Source organism: Octodon degus, unplaced genomic scaffold (genome assembly GCF_000260255.1).
Source record: "Octodon degus isolate 3935 unplaced genomic scaffold, OctDeg1.0 scaffold00074, whole genome shotgun sequence".
NCBI lineage: Eukaryota > Metazoa > Chordata > Mammalia > Rodentia > Octodontidae > Octodon > Octodon degus.
Window position 1 is genome coordinate 3045149 of NW_004524650.1, and position 22152 is coordinate 3067300.

Sequence of the window (22152 nt, forward strand, 5' to 3'; positions counted from 1 at the left end):
ACTAATGAAGCATTAGTACCTGGCATTGTTTCAAGTCATTTACATTTATTAAATTTTTAGACATTATAATAACATTGTTTTCAATGTTTTTGGAGGTGAACAAACTAAGTCAAATAATAGTTATGTAGTTTTCAAGTTCATAAAGCATGTGGTAAAGGTGGAATTGAAGCTCATGAAATTTGGCTCCAGAATTTATTGCAAAAAATATATATACATTGTTATAGATAGATGATACATAAATGAACTTTTCTTTTACTCTGCATTCATGATTTAATAATTACTGATAAAGTAAAATAAACTCTAAGCTAAGTGGCTAAGCTAAAAAGCTTGTGACTAACATGAAGCAGAATGTTTGTCCAGGTTATGTTAATTGAAAATTTCATGTTAATTTTGTGAATTACAGTTATTGAATGATTATCATTTCCTGGAAATGGAATTAACTGGCTTTAAACGTAATGTGCTATTTTGATGATGAAGTAAGCTAAAACGTTCAGAGTACCTCATGAAGTCTCCTAGTGTATGGTTTAAGTAATCATTTAATATTAGCTCTTTTTATCATTTAATATTAGCTCTAGTTACTATGGTAACTATAAATTGTATAAAATTTTAAATTATAAATTTTCAATGAACTATGCATAATGTAATTATGCATCCACTTCCATTTTATTTAATCCAAATTGTTGTTGAGTTGATTTGCTAATTGTTTTATTTTTAGATAGATAAGAAACCCAGAGGATTTCTGAAACACATAAAATAACTAAAAATAATTTTAAAGTGAAGTACTGCGTATGACTCCAGTGTGTAATCTCAATCAGATGGCAGTTTGTGCATGATGAGATCTTGAGATCTGACCTGCGACTTTCAGTTCACACCTCTAGCAGTGTCCAAAGCATCCCCAATTCCTTCGCAGGAGGCCTAGGATTAGAAATCAGAGTTCATCAGACTGTGCTTTGCCCCTGCTCAGTACCGAGCCAGGAAAAAGACAGCTGCATGATTTAAAATAATTTTCAAATAAAATGATGCATTTTCAAATTTCCCTAGAATGGCAAAGAGCCATTATGAAGCCATGACAGAAAAGAGGATGGGATGACCAATTGGATTTTCACAAATGTGCAAAAGGGAAAGCAGGCTCGCCAACACATAAAGAAAAGCAAGAAAGTGAACTCAGAGGCGGCGAGCTGGTATTTTTAAGACTATTAAGATCCTACTTAAAATTCATAAAGCAGAAGAAGAATTCCACAAAAATTTTGAACAATTGGGAAGAAAATAGAAATTTTAAAAGAACTCCTTTGGTAAAACACAGATCTAATATACCTAGAAAATGGTGAATTTTTAAGTTTTTGCGTGAGTGCATGGATGTGTTATAATATTATCATTGAAAAGTGTTTCAAGCTTTTAGTTGCTTTACTTAAAAAGAAATTGTGTCACTGGAGAAATTCTAGAAATTAAACAAGAGAATGAAATTTGTATTTAGTTATTACCATGTTTGTCCATTTTTTAAAATAAACTTAAAAAGTAGAGCTGCAGATATAGTTCAGCAGCATAAGTGCCTGTCTGGCAAGAACAAGGTCCCAAGTTTGATCCCCAGTACATAATAATAATAATAATAATAATAATAATACAAACTTTAAAAAGTACTTTGTTAATTTTTGTTTTTCACGTAAGACTTTCCAAGAATTCTAAGATTCGCAATGTAATGTGAGCTCTTTTGTTCATTTTGAAATGATTCATTTATTTACTAATAAACTGATGATTTAAACAAGAAAGATTCCTGTTTAGTTATTAAAGGTGGACAAAACTATCAGTGGATGGACTGTTTTTAAACATGGTGAAAATTAATTTCAGTTAAAAGCATTTTTAATTTACACCTTCATTCTAGCTGGACTACTACCATTTGCCATTGCGTGTCTACTCTCAGTATCAGTTATGATGAATTGGTAAAATTTGTTTCTAGAAAAATAGAAACAGTGTAGGAAAATTCAATGTGATGTCAAATAGATCTGAGTTAAAATCTGGACTGCATCACTTCACAATGAGCCATTTCACCTCTTAGGCTTCTGATCTCCTATGTATATAATAAGCAGAATGATACAAGGATCATGAGAATTAGAGATAGCAAATATTAGACAGAGAGAACAATGATTAGCATTCAATAAATATTTTTAAGCATTCAATAAATATTTTGCTATTATACGTACCTTAATTTACAACATTCAAATATACCTTACAGATAGCTGTAATATAGAAAGTGTAATCATTAAAATTTGACAAATATGATCTCAGTTATCAATGGCAAAACCATATTGACATACAATTAAAGCTTTGCCCTTTCTTCATTTTTCTTCTCTGTCCTAAAGGCTTCTGGAGCAGATGCCCTGGAGTTAAATCTATCATGTCCACATGGCATGGGAGAAAGAGGAATGGGTCTGGCTTGTGGGCAGGTAAGGACCCCAACAGCTGCCACTGTGTATGTCAGGGTGGCAGAACTGGTCCCTGCATGGCTCATTACTATACTTTAGGCAAGGAGATGCCTGGGTCAGATGACTGGCTAGAGACTTCCAGGTCTGCATTGTTTAAATATTTAGTGCTCAAAAAGTGGAAAATGAGGGATATTGAAATTACAGCAACTGCTTAGTTTTATTGAGGAAAACATCACATTATGTGCTTGACAGGAAGTAATATCATAACAAATAGTTTTTAAAAGCACTGAAGCAGAATTAGCTGATTTCAAATGCAATGTTCTTTATTCATTCCTGATGCTGATCAGTTTCCCTAGGGCAATATACTGTACAAAATGCATTGTTCATAGTGATTTTGTAGTAAATGGGGCACAGCACAAATTGCATTTTACATTTTTTAGCATATGATCATTATTCCCTAACTGTGTTGGGGGAGCTACAAAAAGACTCTGATGCTATTTTTCTTTTGGGGTGCAATAAATGAAATCATCATGCTAAAATACATTAAAAATTAATAAATATATTGTCAATTAATGTGTTAATATAGAGAAAATTCTGCATCTTTATGTAACTAAATGCAATGTTGTATGTTAAAGAACAGTGTAAAATCTTAATACTAAAAAGGTTGGTGTTGTGAATCTAATTTTATCTTGAAGTCCAGTGGGTAATGGTATGAATTAAATATTGTGAAATCTTTTAATTTGCGATAGATCTTCAGTTCTTACAATGTTTACATTTATATTCATGTTTTGCCCTGAGATTTGTACACAGTAGGTACTCAACTTTTTTTTTTACCTAGAGTGACTGAATTTATTTGAATTAAAGTTAGAGACCCTTACTATTGCAGGGCAAAATTTCTGCTTAATTAAATGAACATGGTCTCCTATTTTCATATTAGCATTCTGAGGGATTTATAGCACACTTTGTAAATATTTAATTAACATTCAGGATGGATTTATTACATAAGAAGAACTTCTTATGAGACAGCAGGAGATGTCCGTTTTTATTGGACAACAGGTCTGACTTTTTTCAAGTATGTTTATGTCCCATTCATAAGAGGTAAGTACGGTAGTAGAACCCTAGTTCTGAATGAACAAGTAGGGCGAAGCAGAATTCTGTCTGAGTCACATCATGACAGCAATCCAAAGTCAAGATGCTCAGAAGGTCACTGAAGAAGCTCAGTGAAGAAGGCTCATCCTCCTAGAAGGATGCCAGCGGCACAATCTTCCCACCTCTGGAAAAGGTTGTCCTGTTCAGTGCAAACCTTAGAATACAGATAATGTTCACTCGAATGCATAAAAACTGCTATGGCGATTTTGAATCTATTGATTAATTTGTTAAGGAAGGATGCATTCTAATATTTATCCTTTGCCACAAATGTAAATATTATATTGAAAATATTGTCTAAGTCCCAGCTAACTTTGATTTTTAGGCTTTGATTTATGAGTACATCCAGACTTACCCAGTTTTGAAGTGTCCTAGCGACATCCTCCCTAGTATTATTTAGAATGACAATGCCAAATGATCAACTTCTATAGTTAGAGATATTACTAAGATTTCTCAATATCTTGGAAAACATTCGCTTTCTTAACCAGGATGTCTTGGCTACAGCAAGATTGGAAACAATTCCATTTCACTTGTTTGTTATACTACCTTGAAAATCAAAACCAATTCTTTTAGCCAAGTTTAGAAATTTTTTTTTTATTTGTGTGTGTGTGTGTGTGTGTGTGTGTGTGTGTGTGTGTGTGGCCAGCTCAGCCCACCAGGGGGTGGGGCTGGCTGGCATGTGGTGCTGGGGGATTGAACCGCGGTCCCTGTGCTTTGCTAAACTTGTTCTAAGTAGGTGCTTTAGACCACTGAGCCATCTCACCAGCCCAAGTTTAGAAATTTTTGTTGAATCATGTTCTCTTGGAATTATAGAATCAAAAAGTAAAGTTAATTTTGATCATTTCTGTTCCAACATAATTTAAGTGATTATATGAACTCAGGATATATGAATGTTCAGTATTTTAAATGAAAGAAAGGGTATTAATGCTTTAAAATTGTTTATTATAACAGACTTTTTGAAATGGGCACAACCACTGTCTGGTACCTATTTTCCTTCATCTCTACCTCTTTTCACTGTCCTCTGGTCCTGTTCCCTGTATTTCTTCCTCTCTCTGAGTTTTAAAGTCTAAAACACTTGAAATTTGGTGCAATGAGGCAATTGTGCTCAGTGCTGGGGGACTGACTAGCAATCCAAATGGGTGTGCCCTAGATTCGTTAAATGCTTCCATGTGCCAAGCACAGAGCTCTCTGCAGTCTCAGAGCCTGACCCATGCTTAGTGCATGAATAAGACACTGACATTAACTCAATGGCTAAAATGTTTACATATCAGACACAGTACATTTTCTTATACACATTATTTTGTTACATTTTCTTCTAACACTTATTTTTTTATCTTTCACTTTATTTTTCATACAATTATTTATTTATTTATTTATTTATGATACCAGGAATTGAACTCATGACCCTGAGCTTGCCAGGCAAACACTTATTCTACTGAGCTATCTCCCCAGCCCATACAAACATTTAATAAGGGAAGAATACTGCCTTTGTACCTAAGAGATTTTACCGTTATATAATCAGCCTAAGCTATGTCTATATATTAAAAATTACTGAAATTATAAAATGTATGAACAGGAAAGACTGTCTTAATCATATATAAAGGTCATACTTACTTCTGAAATTTCTTGAGATAAAGGAAATCTAGAACTGACCTTAATAATTTAAAGTGCATATTTTCCACGAAGTGAAAATTCATAAAAGGCTTAGACACTTCAGCAGTGCTAATTGTTTGAAGATGTTCTTGTTACCAGATATAGGCATGCAAAATTGATGAAACAACTGGACATAACTGTTCCTTTCAAAAAACAAGAGAAATTAATAGTACAATTATCTTCGCTATTTTGTGTATGTGTGTGTATATATATGCATATTTATATGTATACATAGTTACTTTCTTTCTTTCTTTCTTTCTTTCTTTCTTTCTTTTTTCCTTCGTTCTTTCTTTTCTCCTTTCCCCATCCTAGTTGTTCTTTCCTCATAAGAAATTACTTTCCTTTTCACAGAATTATTGTGCCTTTTTTATTTTATTTATTCTTTCAGTTTCTTATACTAGGGATACTATACAATGTTTACACATGTGGGTTTGATTTATTTCACTTACAAATACGGTCTGTTGCATCCAGCTACCTATAAAAGCCTTGAATTTATCTTCTTTCTGGCTGAGCAGTACTCCTTTGCATAATAATACAGTATCTTTTTTATCCATTCCTCAGTTGATGGGCATTTGGGTTGGTTTCAGATTTTTCTGTGACAAATTATGCTGCTATAAACATGGTACATATATATTGCTGTGGTATGATGTTTTCAATTCTTCTGGTAATCTGGACAACTACTTTGAAGATAGTGATATGCAATATAGTAATCATTGTTTATTTCCTATCATCTTATTTTGAAATTTGGTGTTGCTTTTATTGTTTTTTAAAATTATCTTTAAAATAAAAAATAAAGATACTCTTCTTTTGTATTCTTTCCATCAGTTGAATGTATCACCTTGACCAAGCCATTTAGTCTCCTGAAGCATGCATTTCCTTACCTAAAACTTGATATTTTTACAAAATGAAAAATCTTGTAATAGTTTGCAAATTTTAACACAACAGGTAATAGGATCCCCTGCTCTAAAGTAGCAAACTCACATTATGTAGCTCTTTTCAAAACACTTTAACATTTTTCTACCCTACATAAAGCCAGTGTTTTATCACAATACCTGTTTCAGTGGGGGTTACATTTCAGGAGTCGTACAGCGTACCTGAAAGCAGTATGTTTTTTCATACATATATGCCAACGATAAAGTTTGATTTACACATTAGGTTCCACCACAACAGATCAACAACAACTAATAGTGCTGTAGGACAGCTATAACAATATGTTTTAATAATAATTGTTCAAAGCTATGTCTTATGACATAGCTCTAGAACCTTTTATTTAATACATTGGAATCACAGTTGATTCTCAGTGACTGAAGCTGGGAAGTGAAATCCTTGTCTGAGAATATGGCACCATGGTAGAGCTTCTGCCCTGCATGTACAAGGCCCTGGGTTTGAGGCCCAGAACCACACACACACACACACACACACACACACACACACACACACACTGAAATCATGAAACAAAGGAAGACTATTGTCTTTATGAGATTCCAAAGTATTTTTGCTCCAACGGATGCTGCTCGCTTTTTGGCATATTTTATTCCTTTTATAAGTAAATAAGTAGCAGTTATTTTTTTTAAAGGCTATAATTAGTTAAATAATGTTCTGCTACTTAATGTGACTAAATTAAAACCCTTGGTTCTTTCCACATGAGCCTACTGTTCCATTTTCTTCGTAGTGTCCCCCGTATCCCTGAAACTCAAGTAAAGGTAAAAATGTTTTGGTTGTGTTCACTTCAGAGAGTCAAAATGCATGGCTAATTAAACTCTGACATCTTTTGTAGTTCTGATTTCCTATTTCTCTAAATATATAAAAATATATGCAAAACTAAGCCTGCTATCTGCACTTTTTCTACTGAGGTGAAGAGAATGTTATGGCTTGTGTCTAGATGTCCCCCACCAAGCCTCCTGTGGTCATAGGTGAGGGCGTATCCAGAGAAGGCTGGACCTAGAGTTCATGATGCTGGAATCACGTGTGTGTGATCACTGAACTGGCCCACTGCTTGGCTCGGCACCTGTTCTAGGACCAGCAGCCCAGAGGGAATATGAAGGGGCAGAGGGAAGCTGCTAAGGTCGCTTGGACTTGCTGCTTGATGCCTTCTGCTGCTTCTGCTCTGCCATAGACTGGTTGTCCTCTGCGATACCCCTCCGCCATGCCACTATGCATTGGAGCTTGCCAACTGCAGACTTACATCTCTACAAATTGTGAGCCAAATAAACCTTGCCTCCTTTAACTTTGGTGTCAGGAATTTTGTCTCAACAACGAGAAAAGTAACTAACACAGGGAGCTTCTTTCATGTCCTAACAATCCAATTTAACGTTGTCTATATGAAGTTTATGTAAATTCATTTACTATAACAGTATATTACTTTATGAATACAATTGAACTCAATGAAATCTATTAAAATACCCAAATGCCACCTCTTGGATGTCTTCCATCTTCCTAAATGTAATTCCTCTTACTGTTTCAAGTGAATAATCTCACATCTTTTTAAAATTCTACTAAAATGTTTTACTTTGAAAAAAATGTTTCCTGAAGTATTCCTCATATAAGGTGTTTATTTTCTTGCCTTGAGATAATCATGTGGCCTGGAGCAGCACAGACTTGTAGAACTGACAGAAGCATTAAAGATTTTCCTGGGCAGGGGCCAGGGAGATGGCTCCGCAGAATAAGCACTTCCCTGGGAAGTGTAAGGGCCTGAGTTCAATCCTCGGTTCCGAGAAAAAAAAAAAAAAAGATTTTCCTGGGCAAAGTCCTATGTACAAGATAAGAACTGGGGACTGGGAGGTGCCTGATCTGCTTCACCTGATGGAACCAGCTCACAAGGCCCTTAGCTTTGGTGCCCTATCTCTGCCTCCTGCTTGGTGCTTTCTCCATATTTTCCACTGTATTATGGGCGTGTTTCTAAATCTTCATCAAGTAGAAAATTAAGCCCAATGTCTTGTGTACTCCTGGCCTGGACCTTATTGCGTACGTTACTTATATGTAATTTACTTTCCTGTCACTGACAGACAATACCTTGTATAATAAGGTATAATTTAGTTCACAGTTTCAGGGTTACCCATCCCATGGCTGAAGAATGTTGCTTAGATGGGAAGACTGGAGAGCAGACTAGGGAAACAGAGTCACAGCAGAGGATTAAGGAACAAGACATAGATCCCAACACCTCCATAATCTACCTAGACACACACAGATGCCTGCTCCAACATCCCTAGAGCAGATTCGAAGATGATCAAGAGGAAACTCCAGCCTGTCACACCCTTTTAATGGGATTTTTCAACATGAATCAATTAAAATTATTTAGATGTCTACTTTAAATGACATCAGATTCATGAACTGAGTTCATCTTATTAATAAGCCAACTATCAAGGAGAAAGAAAGACTATGTATATGAAAGCATTCAATGCTGGAAACTGCATCGAAATTCTAAATTGTAGTGAAAAATTGAATTTCTTTGCCTAATACTTTTAAGAGGGTACAATGCTGTTATTCCCTTGTCCTTTGTGAGAGTCCCATTGTTCAGTGGATTACATGCCATTATTGTAAGTATGATTGCTACAATTATTTTGGTAGATATTTTTTGGATGGAAAGTTCCAGAATGATAGTATTAAACAGAGGGACGACTGCTCAGGTTTCTCAACGCAAAGCCTGACCAAAGATGGCAAAACCTTGCTTTCTATCTGTTTCATCCTATAACCCCATAAGTCCCTTCATTCAATTTAAAATTTCTAAACTCTGGACTGTTCAACTAAAATTCAACATTAGTTTTGTCTTCAGAAATGCATTCATTGTTCTGCTTTCATGATAATTTCACTAAACAAGAAGGAAAGCTTTGAAAGTGCTTAATCTTAAAATGTTCAGGATCTTAAATGATTATTACTCCAAATAAGATCACCCAAAGGGATACTTTGATATTTCCTACATGATGTTTTCTGTGTCCAAACTTAATTTGCACACAGCGTATGTTATTAAAAAAAATTAGAAAGGAAAAAAGACAAAGGCTTTGTTTCTGTTTCAGCATTCCAGTGTTTTTTCATAAGATATTAACCACAGATTATTACTCTTACTCTTGCCAGAACGCGGGCATCTGTCGCTAGACAGAGAATCCAAAACCAAGTGAGAAGACTTTATTGTTCCAGATGTGCTAGAGTTTCCCCTGGGAAATAAAGCCTTTCCCCAGCAGCTGGGCTAACAGGCCCTCTATCACACCCAGTATATTGTCCAGGGAGCAATGACCATAGCCTGCTTGAATCAGATCCCTGTTAGATGTCTGAAGAGGGGATGATATAAAGATACCTCATTCAAAGCCAAATTCCTTGACAGATTATAGCATTTACTATATTTTAAAGAAAGTAGAAACTCAAGAACTCAGGTATATGAAAAACCACAACAATTAGAAAACAAAAATGTAAGAGCCCCACCAGGAGCAAAATATAGCAATTTGGAATCACAGTGTCCTCTCTGGCCTCTTCAGGAGATCTAACTTAAAGATCACCTTGAGGTTGATTTGCTTTAAATACTGCACATATATAAGGTGAGACCTTTTTTGCCTCAGTTTTTTCTTTCTTTCTTTTTTTTTCATTTATATATTTGGTACAAGGTCTCACGATGCAGCTTAGACTCATAGTGATCCTCCTGTTTTCAGCCTCCCCAGTGCTGGGATTACAGGCGTGCGCCGCTATGCCTGGACATGATCGCTGGCTCAGGCCCTTGCGAGGCAAGCATTTATTTTACTGAGCCATCTCCCTGGCCCTAAGCAGCTTCTTCTGATTGCTGCATTTAGAGCAATTAGGAAGACCAAGGACAGGAAAACCACATCAAGAGAGGAACCAAGGCACACAGTTACAATTAAAAAATTTCAGAGGATAGGAAATGGCTCAGTAGAATAAGCACTTCCCTGGCAAGCACAAGGGTCTGAGTTCAATCCCTGGTTCCGCCAAAAAAATGTTTCTGTGAACCCAACATGAAGTTATAGTGTGGTCATATGAAACACTATGTGTTGTCATAGATAGGCATCTTTCCTGGTGAATACATATAGAAAAAATGTCTCAATGTATATTTTAACTTAATGTGATTTTATCATATAAAATATTTGTTTTACTCCAGAAATAAGCAGTAAAAACATAGTGAGTTTAAGAAGTAGAACAAAGTTTTATAAGATTATTTACTGTAGCATAATGATGAACTAAAATATCATTAGCACCTGTGTATGCGTGTGTACGTGTGTGTGCATGTTTGTGTGTCAGTGAGAGACGAGAGAGAGAGAGAGAGAGAGAGAGAGAGAGAGAGAGAGAAAGAAAGAGAAAGAGAGAGAGACAAAGAGACAGACAGAGACAGAGACAGACAGAGACAGAAGCAGAGACAGAGAGAAACAGAGAGAGGGGGTGCAATGATAAGATAGTGGAGTAGCTACCAATTAGTTATGATATCATGAAAAGTTCAGATAACGTGATGCCATATGGGAGTAATGCATACCAGCTTGACAGAGTAGAAACCAGGTGAGAAACTAAGATTACCAGCATACATATTAACAGCAGAGAGGAAGGTCTAATCATGGGCTCCAGCTAGCCAATGTTTTTCAAAGAACCAAAAGACAAGACTGAATCATGCCTTAAAAAAATTTTTCAGGAAGAGTCAACAAAGCAAAGAGGAAAACCAGAAACATAAAAGAATATGGAAACCACCTCCTTCACCCACCTCTGACAAAATGCAAAGGAGATAAGAGGCAGTCACCTAAAGTTGCTTATCTAATATATAAAACACGAATACCTACACATGCACAAGTGTATATATGTTCTTACTTTAATATCATTATATTATTGAACCAGATACACATGGCCAGAAAAATGAGGGCCTTTGCCCACCATGGACAAGAATGTCAGCCAGTTGTCAAAGCTTATGACAGCATCTGACCTTGCATTTATTTGTGAATATTGATCATGCAAGTCAGAGGACAAGTTTGCAGCATTGTCAGCACTGTACGTACTACATTCCATTTTCATAGTGTTGCATGCTCCACCTTGTACTGCCATTAGAATTTCTAGGGCCATTTTGGTCTTGCACAGTGGCTTTCTCCTCATTTTTATTTCTGAAATTAACAATTAAATACCTTCTTAGTGTACAGTCTGTAAGCAGTTATTCATGCCACGTTACATCTTTGAATCCAATTTGAAGAATAAAGATAACAGCTAGATGATCATATTGATATAAGAGATTATCTACCCTAGAGACAACCAAGACCATATGTTTGTATAGAGCCACTGGATACCAAGACTTTGTGCCAATTTATTTTAGCTCTTGCCTTCCAAATAGTAAGAAATATATTCAACACATCAGTGTGATTATAACCTGGGTAGGAATCCACCCATATTTCAGGTGGCATTGCTCCACCTATCGTGATTATTTTGGTATTGATTGACTGAATTGTTCTTTTTATATTTAGTCATGCTTTTGACTTAATACTACTATTATGCTTTATAATTTTGGTTTTACTTTCTTTTTTGGGTGTTAAAGACTACATCAGAGTGAGACATGCACTAATCAAAATTAGTCTCACTTTCTGCATGTATATCAAGGTCAGCTCAGGCTGCTTAGGCATTGCTTTTGAGGCTATGGGCAGAGCCTTTGAGTTCTTTAAGTTTTCTTATGCCAAATCTTTCTCCTGCTGGGATGGGTCCATGATTCTTTCTATTCTACATGGCTTCCTTTGGAAGGATAAATACGTTTTCCTCTTTAGTGATTCTCCCTTTGCATAATGCACACTGGTTGGCTCTTGTCCTCTGAGGTCAATCAGTCTCCTTGCTGAGGAGATGGGGTGATTCTATGGAGGTATAGAATCCTATAGAGAGGCCCCCTGATGACTATGTTGATTTTGAGTCATAGGTCCTTGTTGACTTTGGAGGACCAGGGCCAAAATATTTGCTTTCCGTTAAGCCCAGTTATCTTTCTAACATTGACTTTCAAGCATTGTTTGTTTAACACACTAAAGTTAAGTTACAAATTGTTGCAGTTGTGTTTTCCAAGGGGAACATTACAATGCAGGACACACATTTTATAAGATTACTTTATATTGAATTACCCAAAGAATCACATACAAAGAGTACAGGAAATCTTTCTACACACTAAAGACCAAAGAATCCAGCTGAGAGCCTGGATCCCACAGTAATGTCCTGGTTGAGTCCAGCAGAAGAAGACCTAGAGTCGTAACAGTACCGCTCATGAGTCCAACTGGAGGCCTAGAGCCCATGACAATGCCACATGCAGGCCTGTTTCATGGCATCTGTGCTAGGAAGGCCCAAAGATCAGTGGTGGAAGCTAGAAAGTCTGTGGCAGTGAGATGAATGATCTATCCTAGCAGACAAATAAAGAAATTTAAGGTCATAGTGATTTTCCCCAGAAATTCTGTTTTTGGCGCATAGTAGGTATTAGCAAATAAGTTTTGCTTAGAGTAGTAAATGAATAAGTGAAAGAATAAGTGAACAATTAAATGAGCTAAACCTCTGGCACAACATATATTTTGTGCCTCTGACAATTAAAAGATCCTGAGTAAAGCTGTTGAGTTAGAAAGCATTGTTTCACTAATCTGTTTTAAGTAGGAAATTTACATTTCAATATTTTGTTCTTTCTATAACCAAACTCAATACCTTTTTTCTGATTTTTTTCTTGTCTTTCTCCTCTCGATTACTTTAAAGCTTCACTTCTAATTTTCTGCGATCCATTTCTCAACCCCACTCTCAGTATGCTAGGCCAGCAGCCCCTGGAATGCAGCAATGTGCAACAGAATGCGTGCTGCTCACAAGTCCCGGTGCCCCGTCAGAGCATGTCTACTTTTCAGACATTCATCTTGGGAACTAAATAATTATGTGTCTTTAAAAAGAACATAGTTTTGGATTTTGCAATAGGTGTTCAGAGAATGAAAAATATCAAAATAGGAAGACTGTGACTTCCTCTCACAAACCTGTTATGCTATATAACCGAGGTCTGTGCCCTGAGCAAAGACAAAAGAAAAGATGCACTGCCCAGCCTGGCCACATGTGGGCTCACGGGTGCACTTTCAGCCATCTCCACACCCCTGGGGAAGGGGCATAATGGTTCTGTTTTACAAAGGCCCTCCATGGCCCCTCACAGTAGCTGACACCTTAGTTCTTTCTGTTGACCAGTCTCTGACCCAAGGACTAATTCACTTAAGCCTCACAACCACTCTGTGATTTACTTACTATTACAGCCCCATTTTACAGCTGGGAGAACTCAGCAGAGGGGTATATGGTGGCAGGGTCACATACAGAGGAGGAAGTGGCAGGCTGGAGATCAAATCCTGGCCATTCAGCCTGAGGGCATTGGCTCCTGACCTCAGAAACCAGTGTGAAAAGAGGTGATTTTTGTCTGGCCTGATTAAGCCATGTAAACAATGACGTGTGATTTAAGGCTACAGCTGTACTTGCAGGGTGGAGCTAGCATGTGTGAGGTGCTAGGTTCAATCCCCAGTGCCATGAGAAAAGAAGTGTTCTGTATAAATACTGTTGGAAAGGTTGCTTTCCTCAAAATACTTGACTGAAAACAATTAGAAAAATTTGGATTTCATGTCATTTTAATATCTTGTGTACTTACCCTCATTTCTAGAGAGAACCTTTGACAATCTCTGGACAAGTTTAAAATATAATACAATTTTCTGGTTATTAATATTAATTATCAATGTTTAAGTACATTTTAATCCATCTTCATTTTTTAATTGTTCTAGTTTGAGTCCACGCTTCCCATAAAACATGAGTGTGATGTGTGCCATTGAGAAACTACACCAGACAGAAAGGGATTATTTACAGGAAGCTTGAAGAGGCGCTAACCTGAGGTTCCCTGAGAGTGAATTACCCTTTCATCCAGAGGCTGCCATGGCAGCTCTGCGAGGCCAGCTCAGCCCCAGTGACCCTTCTGCACTGCCTGCCATTGCAAAGCCCTGCCCCTCTAGAAAAGGGGGGCCGGGAAGCCACCCTGGTGGTGGGGCGCATTTCCATATAGCTGTTGCCCTTTTTAGCAGCCCGGCAGTGAGTGACCAGAGTGAATTGTGCACTGCTCTGTGAGATTGTGACCCAGCACACTGGAGGAACAGCAGGGGTGTTAGAAAATCCATTATTTGAAATTTTTGTTTCTTTTTCTTACTAGATTCCATGCTGCTCTTTTCCTGTCATCTCGTTCCTTTTTTCCTTACCTATTGTTTTGAGAGTTTTGTGCCTGACAGTTCTTTTCTACTGCTGCTTACGTCCTTTTTGTTACCTTGTTTCTGCCTCCACGGGCTCCCCCAACCCTCTTTTCTTGAGCTTCTGTGTTCTGAGCCTTATTTTCCTTTTCAGGCTTGCAGTCCTTTGCCTTACTTTTCTTTCTCTTTCCACCTTATTGTCTCATATAATACAGAAAAACAAATTCTCTTTTTGTGCGCATTCTTTTGCATGGTGTTATGTAGTTGTCATTTTCTCTTCAGGATAGGTGCACTTCGCTATTCATTCTGGTGCCAAGAATTCCAAACACATGTCCGGGGGAGTGCCAAGGCTGATGGCAATAAAAATCAATCACCATGGCCTGTAGAATAGCTTACTGGGAACAGAGCACACCCATGTCTTCCCAGTACATCAGCTCACACAGAAGCTGCAAATGGTTCTTGCTAATTTCACATTATTTTAATATTTTGTCTTTTCTCCGAGACTGTCTGTTCCAAAATGTCAGTATTTTGACATGAATTCTTGTAAATCCAGTTGTCCTTTCATTCCTTCCTTTTTAAAAAACTGATAAATACAGCCTGAAAAGACAGTTCTAGCGATTGGAGCATTCACTAATTAATGACCCACGTGATCTACTAATTATTACTTGAACAACTATTATGCATAACACAGGTGTTGGGGATACCAAACATCAGTTATTTTCTATATTTACCTGTACTTCAGTCAAGTTCATCATGTCCAGTTTCTTTCTTTTTTTGTAGACTCATCATATTGCTGTTTGTCCTCCATATTTTTTTTTCTTAACTCATTTGGACATAGAGCATAGAGCTCCTACTTTTTCTTTTCTTTCTTTCTTTCTTTCTTTCTTTTTTTTTTTTTCAGAACCGGGGATCAAACTCAGGCCTTTGCACTTGGCAGGGAAGGGCTTATTCCACTGAGCCATCTTCCCGGCCCCATCCTATTTTTTCTTTAAGGGTATTTTGAAAAGACTTCTAGTTCTGCTGCCTGAATTCAACACATTTGGTTAGAAAGCTTCAAATCTCCGCATCTTGTACAGCAATTAACCACTAGGAAGAATGTATGCAATGTGTTAATTATTGAAACTGTCCTACCAATTTGATGTGAAACTGTCTCATTGCTGTTTGTTTCTCAATAAAATTATGGAAAAAAAAATCTCTATGGCAGTGAGACCCCAAAATGTCAGATATTTCAGGCCCATTTTTATGTGTAAAAATAAACTAAAACAGTAACCTCCCTCTCCTGTGGCAATAGGTTTGTGTAATATTCACAGAATATTACCAGCTGTTGACTACCTTGGTTTGGTAGGTGCATGTACTAAATATCAGAGTTATATCAAAATATAAAATTGAATTCTTACCTCCAAAAAGTTTTTAGTTACTTTTCCTTTTATATATTTTCTTGTCTTTGTTTGCCTGCTTAATTTTCTGTTTTTGTAAATGTACTTTCTTCTAGTTCTTTTTCCTGAGATAGTATTGTTCCTGATGATAATTCTTGTCTTATTTTGTTAATAGTGTAAATATTTTCTAAGTGTCATGTCTCTAAGACTTTTTTTTCCATTTCAATATCACAGTGCCTAACATACTAATAACAGTTGGCACACAAAAGGCCAAAATTTTAGTCGTTCATAGAGGAGCCATCCAGGTGCTTCTGTTGCCAAGATTGTGGGATGTGGCAGTCCTTCCTTTCGAAGTCTAGGAGAAAGGGGAAGAGCCACTGCTCCTCCTCCCATCTGGGTCAACACAGGGACACCTTATAGTCCTTTCCAAGTGCTGGAATATCATTCTGCTTTACACCTTTTTGTTTTGCTCCTTCATGGAATTGGGTACAAAAAAGTAAGGAGGATAACTTGGCCAAATAGTTAGCTGTATTTTGTAGCATCAACAATCTCAGATACTTGAAAAGGATTTTTTAGAATTTTTAATAAATGTCCCCAAAGAGCTTATGTTTTCATTTCTAGTTACATTTCAACAACATTTAATCCCTTGTTATTGCTTTGTCAGACTTTTAATTGAATTATTCAAAACATGAAACAAAGGAAAGAGTTGTAGATAGCACAGTAATATTAACAGAATTACCAGAGTGCTGAGAATTATTAAAGAGGACATTATGTTTGTTAATCGGGCATTTAATTTTGCTTCTGTTTGTTGATAGAAAACATCCTCTTGGAAAGGATTTTCTCAAAAACCTTAATTGTGACAATGCCTTCTTAATATCCATGCATATAGTGTACAAGCCAAAATTGTTTAAAACCTAATTAGTCAAAAAGATTCCTAATTTCCATTTTAACCGTAGAGTGGCTGACCAGCATTCCACTTATATTGGTTTTCAGTGCACAGGAGAAAGCTGACTTTGAAGCTAGGACTTAAAAAATCCGGAATACCAAAGGAAAATTAATACAGAAAAATCAGTTATTACAGATTGTACTAAAACTCTCTCTCTCTCTCTCTCTCTCTCTCTCTCTCTCTCTCTCTCTCATACACACACAAGTACACACACTCATCCAAAATAAGTCAAGTAGAAGAGAATATTTGCTGTACTTACTTTGTAAAATAAGCATATTTTAATATCTAAAGATTAAGATGAGAAAACAAATTAAAGACTAATCTCATTTATGAGCAAAATATCAAGTAAAACATTAACATGCAAAAATCCTGCAGCATGTAAATAAGAGGATAAATATAGCATCACAGCACGAGAACTGCCTCAGTAGAGCAAGATTACACGAGCCAACAGAAAAGCAAATCATCACATCAACAGGTTAAAAAGGAAAAGTAAGTCATGATATTTCAACAGATATAGGAAAAAATGTTTAATAAAACTCAACACCTGTTCATAATCTTTTTAAAAATTAAAAAATAAACTAACTATAAGTGCTAGCCAATTATGGTAGCTTAGACCCTGTGTGGTGGTGCACTGGGAAGGCTGAAAACAAGAGGATCACTATGAGCCCAAGATGCATAGTGAGACCCTGTACCAAGTAGATAGATAGATAGATAGATAGATAGATAGATAGATAGATAGATATATCACCAGCCTGAACTACATAGTGAGATCTAGGCCAGCCTGGACTTCACAACAAAATCCTGTCTCACAAAAGAAAAAGAAAGAAAGAAAGAAAGAAAGAAAGAAAGAAAGAAAGAAAGAAAGAAAGAAAGAAAGAAAGAAAGACAAACTATAAGTGTGAAGGAACTTCTTAAATCAATCAAAGTTGTTTGCCCAAATGTCATCACCAAATATAAAACTTACTAGGGAATAGCTATAATAGGTAGAAGAATTCAGAGTGTTTGCCAAAGAGCTACAACCAGGGTTCCCAGCACTTCTCTCTCCGCTTTTCCCTACTTATCCATTAAGACATTCTCTTGCGTCCCCACAGTTGTGATGATGCAGCACGAGGTAGGAACCATGTGGTGGGGCTCTTTGACTCAATTTTTGAGGGGTTTTTTTTGGAGGAGGGATGAAAGGATTTCTGTGTTTTCTTATATTTATTTTATTTTGATGAATATTTGAGAAAATATCATAAAAGTATTTAATAACAGAGAAAACTGCTGAGGCTCTATTACTGGGTGAAGAGCAGTGATGGCTAACATGATGGGGAGCGCGATTCCAGCACACCTCACTGATAACAGGTATGTGCCAGCAAGCTATGGCTGTGTTAAGAAATAGGACCATTTTCTTCTTTTTTTGCCCATATGCATTTTCTGAAATTAGCTTATCTTATTCATGGAAGCAGGGGAAAATGATATTAGAAAAAAAAAGAATTTTAGCTAATTAATAAGAAAACTACAAACAACACAAATATATATATATATATATATATATATATATATATATAATGAGAGGCAATTCAAAGAAGCAAAATTACAAATAGCCACTGAATATGAAAAGCTATTCAAAGCAGCTGGTCAGCATGGAAATGCAAATTAACACATATTTTAATGTTCTCTACAGTTGGATTGGCGAGGAGTGATGACTGTCAGTGGCATGGAGGACTTGGGGAGGCAGGCGCTCTCCTATATCATTAGTGGGAAAGTGAAACAGCACCTCTCTTTTGGAAAGAATATTGAGGCATTAAGGTATATTTTGGCCATGTCTTTTTAGGCCATGCAATTGAATTCTAGAAATCTGTTCCATTATGACTCTCGTAGTGCCATGTGATCTCCAGGTAGTCCACGCCCGGCTATATCCAAAGGAATAAAGTTAAAGTACAAAGAAGATAAATGACCACTTTTTATTGTGGCCTTTATCACAAAGCACTTGGTCTGCACTAGGCAAAGAAAATATGACTCATGCATACACACACACACACACACACACACACACACACGCAAATATTATTTAACCACAAAAAATAAAATAAAATTTGGTGATTTGCAGCAAAATGGAACAGGAATTCCACATCATGTTTACCAAAATGGGCATAGAAAGATGTGTGTTGCATCATCTCTTTCATATGATGAAAATAAAAACAAGTCAACTGAAAATAAAAGTGAGCATTCTAGTCAACTGAAAATAAAAGTGAACATTCTAGAAAGGCATGCTGGGATAGGGAGGAGGGGGCAAAGGGTGGGCAGGGAATAGAAGGCTGGGTGGATATGGCCAATGTACAAAGTGTGCACGTTTGGAAATGTCAAATAAAAAAAATAGGAAATTAAAAATGTTTGAGAGATATGAACCCAAAGAGGCTCCGTGAACATCAGAGCCAAGCCCTGATCTCTATGTCTTGCACCTGGGTTTCCACAGTACAACACCCGGACGGTTGTTAAATGGCCTTGTACTGCCAGTAGGAAAAGCACTGATACAGAGCTGTGCTAGTGATCACTAGTGATCACGTGTCGTTAGTGACAGCGGTGCTAAATACTCTGCAGGCCATAATGCACACTTATTCATTTGTCTTTTCAACAAAAATGAGCTATTTATCCAGGTATGACATCCTGGAGATACAGCAGTGAACAAAGGGCTGGGGCTTGCCCCAGAGGGTCTCTCCATTGCCTACCAAGAGCGTGTTTGAAAGAGAAAGTGAATGTGTTAATAATGACAATTATGTAACTCTTTGTATAAGATAAATAAGAAGCATAGTACATGCATGAACATCTTTAACGTGGTTCAGTGAAGTTCCATTGTAATAAAACAATATTGGAAATAAATCTCCCTCTTTAAGGCATGTTTGGATGAATTATGCACCAACCATGCAGTAGAACACTATGCTACTGTGCTACTCTTTGAAAGAATGAAGCAAGTCTTTATTAATCAGAAAGAAGCAAAAAGAAAAAAAGGTTCACATAAATCAAAGACAGAGAGAGAGAGAGAGAGAGAGAGAGAGAGAGAGAGAATAGCTTTTATACTAAGTGAAAAGAGGAATCGAATTTTGTGTTGAATAATAATACATGTAAGTCATACAATACACAGATATAAACAGGATAAAAATGGACAAAAATAAATGTCAGTGCTACTAGTGTTCAGAACTTCTGGAATTTGAAAAGGGGAAATTTTATTTCCTTACAGCTGTCTGTGTAGGAATAATTTTTAATTTCTGTGTGCATGAGAGTATGACTAATCTTTATTTTCAAGGATTTATAAAGGTGTTTGAGTACACAGGATGTGACTCTGATGTTAGAATAACTCCATCACTAGTAGTGTTATCTGAACATCCAAGAAATGTTCCTGCAGTTAACTCAGGCCTAAGTGTTCAAAGAATAAGCTCTGTTTAGTTATAATTGTATTCGAATTTTAGTAAGAAGAATTACCTTTCAGTAAGTGTCTATTTTTAGAAATAATGAACAATAACAAATTATTCTACAATAATCTCCTTAATTTCAAATTTCCTTTTTAAGATATTTTAAAATATAATGTAGAATTGATTATTCCTACCTAATAAGTAATATATTTCTCATAATTCTCTGGAAATATCAAATCATGTATTAATCATTAACAACTTAAATTACTAAAGTTATTTTTTAAACAATGTTTTTTTCAAAAACTGTGTAGTAGGCATGACATAAAACTACAGATCCACCTTTTACTCCTGAGGTGAGAAGGTAGTAAGTTGTGATATAAATATCAAGTCAAAATGATTGATTTAACAGAAGTTTTAAATTTTCCATTGTTTTTGTGAATGTATATAGTATCAAACCAGCTACCTTTTATCTACTGTATGAAAGAGACTTTGTTCTTTTTTACCTGGTTATGACAAAGAGCCATTTGTACCAACATCCATGGTTTAAGGGAGTAGTTACATGCTTTCCTTTAAAATTTCTCATGGAAGATGTAAACCTCATCAAACTTTTCTCCTATCTAGCTGGTAACCTCTGCTTGAACTAAAGAGTTGAAATATTGCTTAATCACGCTACATTCCACTTTTTACAGTTATGAGAAACATTATTTTGCAGCTATAGGAGCAACAAAACAAAATGATTTTACTCTAGGTAAGGGAAAATATATTTTTAAATTATTTATTGTTTTAAAACGCATGACTTCTTATGACACTACATTTTTATTTTCTGCATTTTAAATATTACTTTTGGAGAGAGGCACTTCTGAAAATGATGGTAATAGTGAAGCAGCCTGGGGAACAGAGACTCTCATACTGATTCAGGCCTGAGAGAGAAACAACATGCTAATTTCAGTTGGCAATCTTTACTTGATTCCTTCAGTCCAAACTCAACTGTTATTAACCTTTGTTTGTGACAATTGAAGAGAATAATGGTGGAATTTGGGGCCTTTAATGTCACATTGAAATCAATAGCTGTAAATGGTAGTTGCCACAGTTCTAACTGATCTGTCACATTCAAACAAAAGAAGACTTTCCCAGTTCATAGAGGATAGCTGAGACAATTAAACACACACACAAGAATCTCAAAAGACCTTTAAAATATTAAGAAAATATACTGATCACACTATCCAGTTATAAAGGTATTTCTTGTTGTACGTGTTTTAACAGTGGGGTTTTTTTGTTGTTATTGTTGTTTGTATTTTTAATAACTAAAATTGTAAGTCAGATATAAGAGATGTAGCAGCTTCATCCAAACGTCAGAAGCTGGGCTCTGTCATAAAAATAAATTGAATTGTCCTTCTCAGAATAGTGATGGTATTAAGTGGTAGGGGATATTGATGATAAGCTGGCAATGGCAATAATTTCAAAGGCCACTAAATAAAAACAACTCCAAAACCTTAAGGCCAGAGCTCTGGGGGCCCCTGACAGTCTTCTTATCAACTTCAACCCCCAACATAAATCTGTCTTGTAGATATCAGCACACTCATAAAGGGTAAACTTTCTGTGCTGAGCTTTGACCTTGTCTTTACTTTTCTATTTTTTTGGTATATTTTAGAGCTTTAATTAAGGGATTTTATTTCTTGTTCTCATATAACTTTGATTTTCTTATTGGCCATCTCTGAACCTAATACTGGTTATAATTCGCTGGACATTGACTAATTCCACTAAGAGTCATAAGTTGACTTTGAAAAGTTTCAAGAAGTAAGTATTCCAGTGCTTTATCAGGAAAAAAAATCCTTTGATAATTTTTCCATAAAATAGTAACAGGCCTCCAAGTTTTACTGAGGTATAATATGAAATATTTTTATTCACTGCAATACCATCTTTTGAAAAATTAAATTAGTAAATTAGTTGTTCTTGGAAGTAGAAAATAGAAAGATTCAATACTTTAAGAACACAGTTGGGGGCTGGGGAGATAGCTCAGTAGAATAAGTGCTT

The 22152-nt window shown here is 36.1% G+C and overlaps 1 protein-coding gene across 2 annotated transcripts in view; it reads left to right on the forward strand.

Moving 5' to 3' along the window:
* The window catches only part of Dpyd (dihydropyrimidine dehydrogenase), a 978184-nt gene that overhangs the window by 665970 nt on the left and 290062 nt on the right, over positions 1-22152 (forward strand). For both annotated transcript variants that reach the window (XM_023720254.1, XM_023720255.1), the window contains exon 16: positions 2358-2441. In XM_023720254.1, the coding sequence (XP_023576022.1) occupies positions 2358-2441 (84 nt within the window). The remainder of the gene's footprint in view (positions 1-2357; positions 2442-22152) is intronic.